Genomic DNA, 14544 nt, shown 5'->3' with positions numbered 1-14544 from the left:
TTTGCTGCAGTCATAAGAGCATGCAATCAAAGTCAAGAAGTCTCGTTCGATGAAGATCAGACAACTTATATTTTATTTTCATCATATTAGTTTTGATATACATCTTAAAATATGAGTTTTCGTCCAATTATTATACAACAATCGAGATCTGTGAATGTAGTGAATCCAATAAACACGGATCATCGATTCATGGTAGGGCTCATATTTGAGAAAGTTCACTAGTATGATCAACAATCTACTCATATTAGGAGGCAAGATCTTCAAAACAAAGTCCTATGAGCTTACTTGTCAAAAAAAGAAGTCGTATGAGCTTAAATCAAACCTATTATTTGGTCTAGTCAATCGAGGTTTCCATCTTGAACAATGATACAAAGATTAGAAACTTTAAATGAATACGGTACACCAAACTAATTATACACCTTACAAGAAAAATTGAATATCGAGTGTGATTTACTATAATTTTTGTCATATTACCACATTTCTGTTGTTTTTCATGCACCACCGATGCTAATTTTCATTGTCAATATTTGAATATTTCAGAGGATTTAGCCAACATCAACTTCCCTGCTTTAAGTTTTGTGCATGTACATGTTATGCTATTATAGGACCTAATGTTACTGCAGCCTATTGACACAGTATTTGGCCAGAAACTCTACAGCAGCTTTTGAATCAGTATTGACTATTGTGAAATATTATTACTCCCTCTGTCCTCAAATAATTGACGTACTTGGTGATTTCACAAATATTAAAAATAAGAGGAGTGTTATTTGAACAATCAATTTGGTGACAACTTATTTGACAACCATACTTTACAAAGAAAAAAGTGGTATTGGCACGGAAACCATAGCAATAGAGAGATAAAGTAGAAAATAATGTGAATATGAGAGAGGAAGTTGTTGCAAAAGTTGTCACTAAATGGATGTTCAAATATCATTTCTCTAAAAATAATGCATAAATGAAAAGGAGAGAACATTTTTACAAAAGTACACTTATCATGTGTTGGCCTATTTATCTTTTTTGAAATTCAAACATCTTAATTAGATAATAGAAGTGTTACTGACAGTAGGAATTACAATGACAGGAAAAGCATATTCATTCCATGACTTACAACCAACTTGCATAGCATATCCAACAAGCCTATGTGCTAATGCATTTAGATCTCTAGAAACATAATTAATCATTACTATCAATGCACATTAGAAAATGTTGAATTAGAAATGATGCAAGTATCAATTAGAGGGTGGAGTTGGAAAGAGTAGTTAATGTTGTATTGAAAATTGGAAAGATCAATTTTGGGACAATGGATGGAGTATATTTGACAACTGAATCACCCTTGAATCTATTGTTTAAGCATATTATATGACATATTATATATTAAAATTAAAATCAACACACGAAATATTCTTAAACAGACTATGATTTATTTGTTGTGAATTGACTTGGGTCAGTTCCCACCTTTCACCTTATTATAAAGCAATCAATTCAAGTAACTAATGACCAAAATAATATCTGGAACGTAAATATCATGATTAAACAAACATTCATGTAAAACTCACATGCATTGGATACATCAAAACTAAAGATCCACATACACGATCCTTCAGGTAACTTTCCTTTTCCAGAGCAGATAGCAACTACAAATATTGTGGAGCTATTGATCTGGGACATGTTTGTTATTATTGGGAAGGAAAAACAATCCCTCTTCCATGAATTTAAACAAAACAAGTATATTGCTTGATGTCATTTCAAGATTTGAATTGAAAGACGCTTTTCTTTGAAGATCTCATTGTGTGGAAACCTTTGTTTGTTTAGGTAGGACATTATCTGGAAGAATGAGCTCTGGAGGGATCTCACGAACAACGCCCAGCATTGAGTCATACTCCTCGTCTTTACGCGCAAACTTCTTTCGGAGCACCTTCTCAAACTCAATTTCATCAAAAGGCTTGGCATTTTCAGCTGCATGGACCTGTGCAAGGTTACTGTAATTGATGGCTGACTGGGAGATAAATAATATCTCTTCAGCAGTGAGCTCCCTCAAGAACTTTGCTGGATTGCCGGCCCAAACCTGCAATTTTGTGGTTACACTTACATATCATTGATGATATGCATCACAAGTATAAACAGCATTGAAGAATAGTTGCGTAGTTTTTGTGTAATTAAAACTGTAAGTCAAGTATGCAGTCTATACAAAAATTAGAAACATTAAAGAGGACTAACTTATCAATTAATGATAAATATTAATGTGCAAAGATTGTAATATTTGAAACAAGTGAAGTGCTTATTGTTACAAACCCCTCTTCCACGAATCAGTTTGCAGAGGCAGAAATGAAGGTGTAGTGAATAATAATAGCAACGATAGGTAATAATAAGTTACACAATACAACATGCATGGTCACTTTTGTTGTTTCACACACCCACAAATAACAATCACATAGCCTTTTCTTCACCAGAGGCAATCACCAACATGGATTGATCAACACCATAAATTCATACCATGTACTTAATGATTAGATCTATGGTTTTAATAGTTTCCCTCTGCCTTTAGCTATAAGATATTTGTTAGGAACTAAGTAGTAAGAAAGAGTAGGATGCTGAAATTTCATGAAATCTATGAGAGGAATCTCATCTTATTTCAGTTCGGATAATAGAAGAATTTGACCAGCGCGAGGAATTAAAGAATAGAACACAAAGAAACCCAACCTCTTCCTAAGCTTTCCCAACATTATGGACTCCTTTATCTTCCCAATTCTCACATGTTCAGTTAAGATAATAATAATCCCCACTGTTACTCCCTCAACCATCAACATTTGGTTATATAGGCAAATTTGCACATGATAGAAAAACCGTAATTAATTTAATATACAATCATACCCTATTCATTATTGTTCCCACTCTCTCCGTCTCCTTTCTCAGAGATTTCTTCCTATTGTATACTTGGGTAACAGGTTGTCTAAATTTTTCCTCGTTACTGGCGATTCTACACATCTTTATACATATCCAAATCAAATAAGATGAGATTCAACCATATTTTCTACAGTGATAGCGACCTCAGATTTCTACCGAATGATTGTAACTCTCTATTTGTTTCACATACAATTTTGCAAAGATGGTTTCTTGACATCAAGCATTTTTCATTGAAACAAAAACCAACAACAACAACCAAGCTTATTCCCACTAAGTGGGGTTCATTGAAACAAAAACCATTCCCACTTAATAAGGATAACATCTTCAGAAATTGAATACACTTGATCTACTAAATTAACTTCAATTAAACAACTGAGTTTAGTTGAATTTATATTGAATAGACTGTTATTAAACAAAGTAAATTTCGGAATACTTTTTTATGGAGTATTTGGATTCACACACACAAATGCAAAATAAAATTTATAAATAGAAGAAGCCATAATATAATACTGGAAAGAAAAATATCTCGTAGAATATTCCTAACTCATACTATATTGTATGGTCATAATTTCAAAAAATTATCCTAAAGCTATGTGAACAAATATATAAAAACAATTATATTTCACTCCTTTACCAAGATCTTCAATATTGTAATTTGTTAGTCCCAACTGAACATGCATATACCTGAAAATTTACATACACATACCTCTCCGGATGGAATCCGTGAATTCTGTCTCACAAGGGCACCAGCAGCAACCATGGCATGTTTCTCAACAACAACACCATCCAGTAGTGTTGCACCCATACCAACAAAAGCCTCATCCTCAACAGTGCAACCATGTAAGACCGCACTATGACCTGCACAGTGCAAATTTTAACACCTGTTAAAGGAAAAATGTGATATCACCATGATCAGTGCAAAAATATTACTTAGTGACTCACCTACAGTAACATTATCCCCAATAATAGTAGGCAACACCTTCCCACTTAAATTTGACTTTGCAACGTGCACCAAGGAGTTATCCTGAATGTTCGTTCCACTTCCAACACTGATGTTGTTCACGTCACCTAAGCATAAAGTGAAGTTCAAACATGATTACGATTTATATCTACAAAATAGAGACTGTGACAGAAAAATCACAATTAAATTACATAAGACGATCAGAGAAAGAAACTTTGTATTGGACAGCTGTTTTTTTTTTTATTTTTTTTTTTTTGTTTTTGGAATTAGGGTGAACCCAGTACTTAAAGAAAATGCCTTTAAAACGTATTCCATGAAGAGATCTTGTTAGTTACTTTACTAAAGCACCAAATGATAAACCAGTCAAAAGTTTAATGCCTAGTTGATCAAGTGAAATTTCTTACCTCTCATGACACATCCATACCAAATGGATGATCCTCTACCAATGTGAACATCACCGATGACAGAGGCACTTGGGGCAATAAATGCATCTTTATCAACAACAGGAGCCTTATCAAACACGTTCATCAAAGTTCGATGCCTAGACACTAAAAACAATAAGAAAGAGGATTAATTGATATGTTTCAATTTCTATGGCATAAATGAAAATCAAGTAAAGACAGACCATTAAACCATTTTTTCCACAAGTTAAATGATATAGGGTTATTAGCAAAAATAAATACTGCTACGAATTATAAAGATTTCATAACATCCACAAATGAGAACACGGAAACAGCCTATAAACACGAAGAAGTCCTAGCAAGATAATACAATAACAACAACCCTTATCCCACTAAGTGAGGTCAGCTACATGGATCAAACGACACCATAATGCTCTATCCTATACCATATTTCTATCCAATTCATTAATCAATAGATCTTTCTCAATAGTTTCTCTTATAGTTTTTATTGATCTTCCTCTACTTGTAGTGGTTTGACCGCTCTCCATCTGATCTACTGTTGAAATGCAATTTCCATTTTAATTGCATCAATCAACACTATTTGAAAGTAAACTCAAAACATTCTCAACAAAGAAGGAACTACCTATATCATTCAAACATTCAACTCTTTAATTTTAAGATGCAAAAGTAACTACAATTTACATCTTCTGTTTTCTTCCCAAGTTTCAATACCAACACAGCATTTTCTCTATTCTACTTAAAGTCCATATCAAAGCAAGACTTTTTCATCTTCAAGATGTTAATATTTTCAGCTTTAAAAGTTCATTGCATATTTTTCTACATCCAACCAGACCTGCGGACTATTTTTAAAAGAAATGTCTAAGATGTATATTGTTAGTTTCAATTTTTAGAATCGCAGTCATATTTATTATGTTCTATGATGTATTGAAGCATGTCTATATACAATTTATCCTATGTTTTTGAAGAATAGTCATTCTGTATCAGAATTGTATCTTATACTCACATCGTATCTGTACATCATTACTCCATTCTCCAAACATAAATCTTCGTCAAACATGGTTCACCCTCAACAACAACCAACAACCAGGCTTTATCCCTCTAAATGAGGTTGGTGACCAGGTGGCATGGCCCAAACAACACCATTTTTCTACCATAAAGAGAACAGAAACCCAAGATTTGACCCCCTTGATAGAAATAATGATTTAGCATTATACAAAACCTCGGTAATTTTCCCTAGGAGTTTCAACTACACCACAATCTTGCATAATTATATTAATTCTCCATAATCTCAGTAAGTTGTTCCATATGTAATCCACTATATCCTTCTACTCATTCCCATTTCTTTCAATCATTTTCCCACTACACTGCAATCATAAACTATGAAGCACAGAGACACGAACACCAGACACGTCAACGCCCGTAGTAATTTAATAAAATGACGCACTATCAGACACGCAGAAGTGCTACAAAGATCATAAATTTACTATTTTTCTCAGTGCCCATTATTCCATTGAGCTTCCAATACATAAAACACAAGTACTAATTAATAAAAATCTAAAATTAAAAAACCCACATTTTAAAATATGATTATTACAAATAAAAACAGAATAGAGAATTGATCTAAGACATAGCATTATACAAAACAGGGTCTCTAGTAATTTTCACTATAAGTTTCAACTACACCACATCCTTATATAACTATATTAATTCTCCAAAATCTCTGTATGTTGTTATCCATAATTCCATAAATATCCTTCTACTAATTCACATTCACCGACACATACACTAATACCACACACAACATTGTCAACAACCATAGTAATTTAAGAAAATGACAGTAGAAAATAATCACATGTGTAAGCTTTCAATCAGAATTGTCAGTGCTAAAGAGATCATAAATTTACTCTTCTTTTTAGTGCCCATTATTCCATTGAGCTTCCAATACATAAAACACAAGTACTGATGCATAAAAATCTAAAATTTAAAAAAAAAAAACCACAATTTAAAATGTGATTATTACAAATAAAAACAGAATAGAGAATTGATCTGAGGCATAGAAAAAGGGTAATTACGGAAAGAGAAAATGGATCTAAGCAGAGAAGAGAGTGACTAACGCTGTTCTTGGAAGTAGTAATTCCCCTGGAGGCGAGAACCGAGACGATCAATGGCTTGTCCAGTTTCTCGAATCCAAAATCCAACGCTGTATATTGCTTTTCCTAGGGTTCCCATTTTCGATGGAGAATTCGAATTTGGATTTCCTTAAGCGATTTAGAAGAATTTCTCCGTGGTGTTATGGAATATGTGAAGAAGGAAAATGGTGGTGAGTGGAAGAAGGTAACACTGTAAGCTTCTGTGTTGCTTGTAGTAGCCTAGTTTTTTTTTTTTTTGAATGGGAAAGTATATTATATGGGAACTTCTACAGTACACCCACAATTTAAAGTGTACCGGTACTCTTACTTCAAAAATTTATAAATTAACTATCATTTTTATGAAATAAAAAGTTATTTGTTGATACTTGTATTTTAGAAAATATCATTTTATAAAAAAAATATATCATTTCATTGTTTATAAAAATTATATTAATTTTTTTGCATTTTATTGTAAAAAATAATCAAAATTCTCTATTATAAATAATAAAAATTCAGAAAAATTAAATTTTATTTCGTCGACGTTTTTGCTAAATAAGATTTAATTATTATAATTATAGGTGATAGAAATAATTTTTCTCGTCAAAAAACAAAACATTTAACTATTAATTTAATGATTTGTTGTACCAATACACTCAAATCTTTAGGTATACCATAGAATTTGCCATATTTATATAGATGAGTGTTATATAATATTATAAATAATTTATTTATTTTTTATGTACAATTAATTAATAAATTTAATACTTAAATGCTCTTTTGGTCCCTTAACTATTTAATTGGTATCGTTTTGGTCCCTTAACTAAAAAAAAAGATTGTTTGAGGATTTTAAGTTTTTTTTTAGTCTCATTTTGGTCCCTTCTGTTAGGTTTCCGTTAGGGTTTTAAAAAAAAGTTAAGTCCTGGACACGTGTCACCTTATCATTGGCTCTGAGTTTTTTTTTTTTACAAAAAAGAAATTATTAAAGCCAATGACAAAGTGACACGTGTCCCAGAGTTAACACGTGTCACCTTGTCATTGGTTCTGAGAATTTTTTTACAAAAAAATAAAATATATATATTAAAAAAAATATATATATATATATTTTGTAAAAAAAATATCTCAGAGCCAATTACAAGGTGACACGTGTCCACACTTAACGTTTTTTTATTAAAACTAACGGAAACCTAACAGAAGGGACCAAAACAAGACTAAAAAAAAACTTAAAATCCTCAAACAATCTTTTTTTAGTTAAGGGATCAAAACGATACCAATTAAATAGTTAAGGAACCAAAAGAGCATTTAAGCCTAAATTTAACTATTTAAGTCTAACCTTAAACCTAAAACAGATTAATAAAAACTTTAGTAACAATTTATTATGATTTTAACATGCAACTACAACTTTTTAAAGTATAACTGATGCAAGGTATCTATTTTTTTTCTTTCCACGAATAATTTGAATGTTTTTTTATTTGGTTAAATATTACGATTCATATTATTTCGTAAGTTGATTTAAAAAAATTTGGATCACAGTTTTATTTCAAGTGTGGTGATTTTTATTATCTTTCTATGGCTAAAGTGCGGGTAATGGGTGCGGGTATGGGAACTTTAGTGCCCTTAAGGTACTTAAAAGTGCCCATAGGGCATGGAGAATGGCACTAAAGTTGTTGCCCACGAAGTACGGCACGGTACGGACATTTTTTACAAACACGAATATGGGGATGAATACTATATTACCCTATTCATTGTGTATCTATTGTCATCTCTATGTTCAAATATCATTCCTCAAGACATTTATTTGTATAATTTGTTTTACATAACTTAATTCCGGAGGGTTTTTTCTTGTAAAAAAACTTTCCTCCTTCAGTGTCTCTGAAACAAAACATCTCGGAATCACTCTGTCCATTGAAACGCCATCAATCAATGTCGTACCGCTCTCTATTTCTCTCTCTCATCAAACGAAGGTAACACAATTTTCAAGTTCCCAACTTTCTCCAATTTTCTCAGCATCCAATCAGATTCAAATTATCGCGCATTTATAAATTCTTCCATTTTGCAGAAACACCGGTTTAATCAGCAATAATTATCATCACAATCATCGTTCAGCAAGATTTTTCACTTCAAATGCTGTGACCAGTGATTATGTGGAAGAAACTCCGAACTCTTCGGAGGGTGATGATGATCTAAGGAGTAGAATCTTGAGGCTCAGACTCCCCAAACGAAGTGCAACTAATGTTCTTCAAAAATGGGTTCTTCAAGGGAATTCTATTCCTGTTTCCGAGCTTCGGGATATTTCTAAAGAGCTTAGAACTTCTCAGCGTTATAAACACGCTTTGGAGGTTTTTTTCCCTGTCTTTTATCTATTTGGATCGACTTATTTGAACTTATCTAATGATATAAGTACTTTTAGAAAAACCTTATGACATGTCCATTACTCATTAGCTTATTTCAGGCAGCTCTCTAGGACAGCTTATGCAAACAGCTTATAATTTATATGAAAATAGTTAGATTAGACTTTATTTGATCTTTTGTTATATAAATAGTTTATATATAAGCACTTATACCATAAGCGCTTATACCCCCTGGTTTGGATTAACAACTTAGTCTGCAGGTTATAACATAAACGCTTATCATGATAAGTGTTTATGTATAACCTATTTCTATTATAAAATGAATATAAGCTGAAAGCAGCTTATGAAGATATCATAAGTTGTTTTCATAAATTCTTGCAAACAGTCTCACAAAACTTATGCTAGTATATAAGCTTGAATAATCCAAGTTGTTTATTCAAACATGGTCTTTTCATTAGATGCTAGTTTTAATGGATTCTGAATCTGAAGTTTATTTCCGGAAATGGTTTAAGATAAAGTAAAAAAAAAAAAAAAGATCTTTAGAAATCAACAATTACTGAATCTTCGATAATGATTATTAGTAGTTTAATAAAGATTGCAAGGTGACTACCAAATTAATAGTTTTGTAAGGTTCACATATTAGTAGTTTAGCTAGTTCTGTAATGCCTAAAATTGTTGGAATAATAATTAAAGGTCCTCCGGTGTTGTTAAGTGCTTAGTAATGGCCTCCGTTGAGTCCAAATCATTGCAAATTTTTGCAACACCGAAGAAATTTCCTGAAGTGAATATTATTTTGAATTAATATTGTTTGGCTATTCATGGATATTTTTCTGATTCATTGTACCTTCGAGTATTAGTTTTGCTCTACAACACATGAGCGTGGCTCTCATTTTGTTTTGGATGATTTCAGATATCAGAATGGATGGTTAGTCATGAAGAATATGAGTTATCAGATTCTGATTATGCAGACCGCATAGATTTGATGAACAAGGTTTTCGGCATTGATGCTGCAGAGCGCTACTTTGAGGCTTTACCACTTTCTGCAAAGACATGTGAGACTTACACGGCCCTCCTCCATTCTTATGCAGGGGCAAAAATGACCGAAAAGGCTGAGGAACTATATGAAAGGATAAAAGATTCAAACCTCCCCTTTGATGCCGTTACGTACAATGAAATGATGACTCTTTACATGTCAGTCGGGCAAGTTGAAAAGATCCCATCAGTTGTCGAAGACCTCAAACAACAAAAGGTTGTCCCTGATATCTTCACTTTCAATCTATGGATAAGTTCATGTGCTGCTTCTCTTAATATTGATGAAGTTAGAAGGATTCTTGAAGAAATGCGTAATGGTGCTGGTTCTGATGAAAGTTGGATTAGATATTTGAACCTGGCCAATGTATATTTTACCGCAGGTCATCTTGATAGTGCAAGTTCAAACTCACTCGTCGAGACTGAGAAAGGGATCACGCAAAGTCAATGGATAACATATGACTTACTGGTCATTCTTTATGCTGGGTTGGGAAATAAGGATAAACTTGATCAGATATGGAATTCATTGAGAATGACTAAACAGAAAATGATCAGCAGGAATTATATCTGCATTATTTCTGCATATCTAATACTTGATCATGCAAAAGAAGCAGGCGAAGTAATTGATCAATGGAAGCAATCGACTACCACAGATTTTGATGTGCTTGATTGTAAAAGGATTATGGATGCTTTTACGGAAATTGGATTGGACGAAGTAGCCAACAACTTGAATATGATTCTCATTGAGAAGAACCTCAATCCGGATAATAACTAACTAGGAGTTGTTTGGGCGTAAATCTGATTTAGAGTATACAGATTTGAGGTCAACGTTGCAACCTTCAGCAGGAAATTATGTACATTTCATTTTCAATTTTGATAATACATCCCGAATGAATAACCTGCAATGTAAGATTCTATTGCTTTTTTGGACGTGTTCTTCATTGCTTGTAACTTTGTTTTATGTTTCACTTGGCTAGCATCTTTGCTTGTTGCCCTTTATTCACAACTTCTGCTTCAATTTTAGAACTATAGCATTCCTAAGTCACCAAAGGCATCATCTTTACTTTTGCAGTTTTTTTGCTTGGTAGTAACCCAGACAACTTCTCCTTCCATGACTTTAAAGTTTAGGTTACTTGACCATGGTGTTTCGCGCTTTTGTTCATCTGTTAAAATTTAAGTGTTTTTTGGTTTCCTTCACTATCTTCTTTCTATGCACAGTTCAAGATTGGTCTTGAATCTTTTAACAGTCAAATGTTAGTAGGATTGTGATTATGTTAGTTTTTAGGCTTCAAATTTTGGACCTCGTGCATAAATTTAGAACCATTATAACATAATGGTTTAGAACCGGTTCTCTTATTCTTCTTCTCCGACAACTCTTTTATTCTTCCTCTTTTGATCTCTCATCCTCTTCCCAGATCAATTGAAATCAGTTTACAAGTTCATCTCTATTTACAAAAACACAAACCACAATCTCACTTCCTGCAACGAAAACGCTGGCAACAAATATTCAGAGGAAAATTTTGCGGTATTTTTATGGCCTAAAGCCTTAAATTTCTTCTCTCAAGGCTTGGATTCTCTGTTCCGTTTTATTTATTTTTTGGATCAATGAATGACCGACCATGCTTCTCGTGGTGCTGCTCAACACATATGCAAATCTTAATTTTTTTAATAGCGAAGTATTATGTTAATGAAGTTATTGAAAGAAAAGAACGAGGACTTTCAGAATAGCTACAGCAACGATGTAAAAGCTCTATCAAATTCTTCAACAAACAATAAAAAAAAAACTCTATTAAATTGCTTCGTTACATTACACTCTTGAAACAAATTAACCAGGAAACACACGTTGATTTGCATACATCAAACAAACTTCGTAAATAGCAACATGAGTGAGTGAGAACTCCAAAAACGAACACCGCTTTTGGTTCAACACTAGTCATACTACTACATTATATTATATATACAAGGTTTAGTGCTTAGTTAGATTTATATGATCAATCACTAACTTCATCTACAGGGTTCAATTTTGACGATCCGAAACTGGCAACATGAAACTGAGCTGCATACTTGCTGGATGCAGCTTCCATTACTGGTGGCTCATTCAGAAATGCCCAGTTACTCTTAGTCCACCTGCACTCAAATTAAATTAATATATCATCCATAGCCATATGAATGATTCCTCTGAAAAAAATAACAATAAAAGTGTAACAAATTAAACTAGTGAACCAATTTGTACAAAGAAAAGTAAAATATTTTTTACCAGCCATTTTTGTTGATAAGTTGCTCCAAATTTGAGTCAAGTAGGTTCATATTAAAGGGGTCCCTGTCCCTTATGTTGGCCACGGGCATGGTCATTGACTTCTGAAGCTTCTTTTCAGGATCAGGCTGCATCATCATCATAAACATTAATTTCATACTTGGAATTGTCTGTTACTCCATCATGAAATAAAAACATTAAAATTGGATTTATTTATTTTTTAACACACAATATGAAATTAATGAGTTAAATATATTTTTCATCTCTGTAGATATATTGAATTTGTTTTTTTAGTCTTGTATTCATCTTTTAATCACTAGAAATTACGTAATCATATATATTTTCTAGTCACCCGGTTTTCTAATTTGCAAGAAGGACTAAAAGGTTGATATAGAAATTAATAGAGATAGGATCTAGTAAAAGAAGGTGGACTTTCACTATCTGTCGAACCTTAGTGTTTGTCGTGTCAACTTCCTCTAACATTTCATTTTTATAAAAAAGCTTCGTATGTATTTTATTTATTTATTTGAAAAAATTTGGTGTGGCAATAGCGGCACGGCACCAAACCATGAGTTGGATCCGCCCATAGCCCCGTGCTAGAAGGTGGAAAGTAGAGGTTTGAATATCAAACCTGAATAGTCTTTGACAAATTGGAAATTGCTATAAGGTGTTCTTCCTCTATCATCTTCTTTGATTTCCAATAAGCATCAATTTCATCTTTTGTAAGTGACTGATTCCTTTTAAGCGTGGCTGAAACAGTGGAAAAAGTTCTAATATCATTAATTGCTCCACAACGTAAAATGCTTACTCACAAAGTATATGTGTATAATTTATATAAGTATCGTTCTTAATATGTTACCTGATTTAGGATCAATGGAAGAAGAGCCCCATCCTGCCATAAGAGAACCCATTATCGTTGCTTAAATTTTTCTGTATAGAATCAAATTAACTATCAAAACTACAATGCAATTTCTAAATGCATAGATCACAACGTAGTGCTCTTAGACCTTAGTCTTATTATATTTTATATAGTATTGGTGGGGTGTGCTACTATTTTCTTTTTTCTTTTGGTCTTATCCCTCGTTGATTTTTTCATGTGTAATGAACGGAATAGGTCCCACTTTAAATAATTAACACTGATCCTCTTTACTCCGATGAAGTAGAAGTATAGTATGTGATAATTAAATGCTAAATTTTGCTCAAAAAAAAAGTATGTGATAATTAATTGAATATTCTAGGCATGAAAAATATTTCATGTAGCCCACAGACTAGAAAACAATGTGCCCAAGTTTTCTTCTCACACAAAATTTTTCTTCTATTCAGTGTTCATTTCTTAGTTTCTTCGAGTAATACTCATATACCCCTAAAAGAAAGTAATATTCATATTTTCTCCTTAAGACAAATTTAAAATCCAAACAGTATTTTTTTTAGCAACCAAACAATATATTGTTAACAAAACTTTATTCAAAAAAAATATATTGTTAACAAAACTAATCACGATACAATACATCATGAATAAAACCAAATTACAAAATAATAAGAGTAACGACAGCCAACCAAAACAATACATAAAAATAACGCAAAATCTTTCAAAAAAAAATGAAAATAAAATATACTCGTCAACAACACAACAATTCTCCTTAAAACATTTCGATGGTTGGCTTGGGATCTGGCTTTAAACGAGGCCCCCGTAAGTTGGCGGTGGAAATTCTTGAATCGGATATCGAGTTTTCATAAAAAATACAATTCTCCTTAAAAAAAACACAACAATTCTATCTTAAATTGTTTTTTTAAGAGTATCTTAATTTTTTTTTAAGGAAATAGTTTTATTTATTATGTGGAAAACATTTTTATACTAGTAACATTGGATCCAAAGAGTTTTTTTTTTTTTTGACAGGGGATCCAAAGAGTTTTTTTTTTAAGTATGAGGGATCCAAAGAATTAAAGTCGTTAAAATTTCATTTCTTTAGTATGTTTGATGACAAATTGAATCGTCTCTATCTTATGAGACCCTTAAAGAATATTATCTTCAAGAAAATATCTCTGCCAAAATAACTTTTGTCATATCACTGCAAACAATGACTTTTTTTTTGTTGCTATTAATTATGCAAGTAATGACTTCCTATGTCCCTGATTAATAATAAATTAATAGATTTTTTTATCACGGGCAAACTTGTATAGGCTAAAGTAGTAAATTTATTTTGAAACTTATATACCTTATCTTAAAAACATAATTTTACTACAAATATTGTTGTTTTCGATAAAAATTTACCGTGTTTTTTTTTTTTGAAATTCAAACATCTTCATTATATAAACAACCCTAAAAATTTACCGTGTTTAGTTGCCTTTAACCTATGCAATATTGCATAAGATAAACAACCCTAAATTAATCGGTGCAATTCTTTCGTAACAAACTTCTTCCAATTAATAGCTCCTAATTCAACAATATTATGCTTTGAGTGCCACTATGCCTACCAATACAACATCGTACTCGTTC

General features: G+C 32.2%; 3 protein-coding genes across 3 annotated transcripts; 1 reads left to right on the top strand and 2 right to left on the bottom strand.

The window, feature by feature from the left end:
• Positions 1-1401: 1401 nt before the first annotated feature.
• Positions 1402-6670, bottom strand: LOC25482163 (gamma carbonic anhydrase 1, mitochondrial). Its single transcript, XM_013610675.3, has 5 exons — positions 6402-6670; positions 4270-4413; positions 3847-3972; positions 3611-3762; positions 1402-2065 (listed from the first exon to the last, which is right to left on the bottom strand). The coding sequence occupies exons 1-5, from the start codon at positions 6514-6516 to the stop codon at positions 1784-1786; spliced, it is 819 nt and encodes a 272-aa protein (XP_013466129.1). The 5' UTR covers positions 6517-6670; the 3' UTR covers positions 1402-1783.
• A 1550-nt stretch (positions 6671-8220) lies between these two features.
• Positions 8221-10838, top strand: LOC25482162 (pentatricopeptide repeat-containing protein At5g09450, mitochondrial). Its single transcript, XM_013610674.3, has 3 exons — positions 8221-8377; positions 8473-8752; positions 9675-10838. Exons 1-3 carry the CDS (start codon positions 8337-8339, stop codon positions 10566-10568), a joined length of 1215 nt encoding a protein of 404 aa, XP_013466128.1. The 5' UTR covers positions 8221-8336; the 3' UTR covers positions 10569-10838.
• Positions 10839-11551: 713 nt separating this feature from the next.
• Positions 11552-13067, bottom strand: LOC25482161 (uncharacterized). Its single transcript, XM_013610673.3, has 4 exons — positions 12907-13067; positions 12679-12797; positions 12051-12175; positions 11552-11920 (listed from the first exon to the last, which is right to left on the bottom strand). Exons 1-4 carry the CDS (start codon positions 12956-12958, stop codon positions 11785-11787), a joined length of 432 nt encoding a protein of 143 aa, XP_013466127.1. The 5' UTR covers positions 12959-13067; the 3' UTR covers positions 11552-11784.
• Between the last annotated feature and the right edge of the window lie 1477 nt (positions 13068-14544).

Source organism: Medicago truncatula, chromosome 1, assembly GCF_003473485.1.
Source record: "Medicago truncatula cultivar Jemalong A17 chromosome 1, MtrunA17r5.0-ANR, whole genome shotgun sequence".
In the NCBI taxonomy this organism is placed as follows: domain Eukaryota; kingdom Viridiplantae; phylum Streptophyta; class Magnoliopsida; order Fabales; family Fabaceae; genus Medicago; species Medicago truncatula.
This window is presented reverse-complemented; position numbering and strand designations above follow the sequence as displayed.

Coding starts and splice junctions, on each gene's coding strand:
- LOC25482163 (XM_013610675.3), bottom strand. CDS start 6,516: ATGGGAACCCTAGGAAAAGCAATATACAGCGTTGGATTTTGGATTCGA. Junction 3,763..3,846: donor TGGGGATAATGTTACTGTAG/GTGAGTCACTAA, acceptor TGCACTGTGCAG/GTCATAGTGCGGTCTTACAT. Junction 2,066..3,610: donor CACGGATTCCATCCGGAGAG/GTATGTGTATGT, acceptor ACAAAATTGCAG/GTTTGGGCCGGCAATCCAGC.
- LOC25482162 (XM_013610674.3), top strand. CDS start 8,337: ATGTCGTACCGCTCTCTATTTCTCTCTCTCATCAAACGAAG. Junction 8,378..8,472: donor CTCTCTCTCATCAAACGAAG/GTAACACAATTT, acceptor TCCATTTTGCAG/AAACACCGGTTTAATCAGCA. Junction 8,753..9,674: donor GTTATAAACACGCTTTGGAG/GTTTTTTTCCCT, acceptor GGATGATTTCAG/ATATCAGAATGGATGGTTAG.
- LOC25482161 (XM_013610673.3), bottom strand. CDS start 12,958: ATGGGTTCTCTTATGGCAGGATGGGGCTCTTCTTCCATTGATCCTAAA. Junction 12,798..12,906: donor TTCCATTGATCCTAAATCAG/GTAACATATTAA, acceptor CCACTGTTTCAG/CCACGCTTAAAAGGAATCAG. Junction 11,921..12,050: donor CTTATCAACAAAAATGGCTG/GTAAAAAATATT, acceptor ATTTGAGTGCAG/GTGGACTAAGAGTAACTGGG.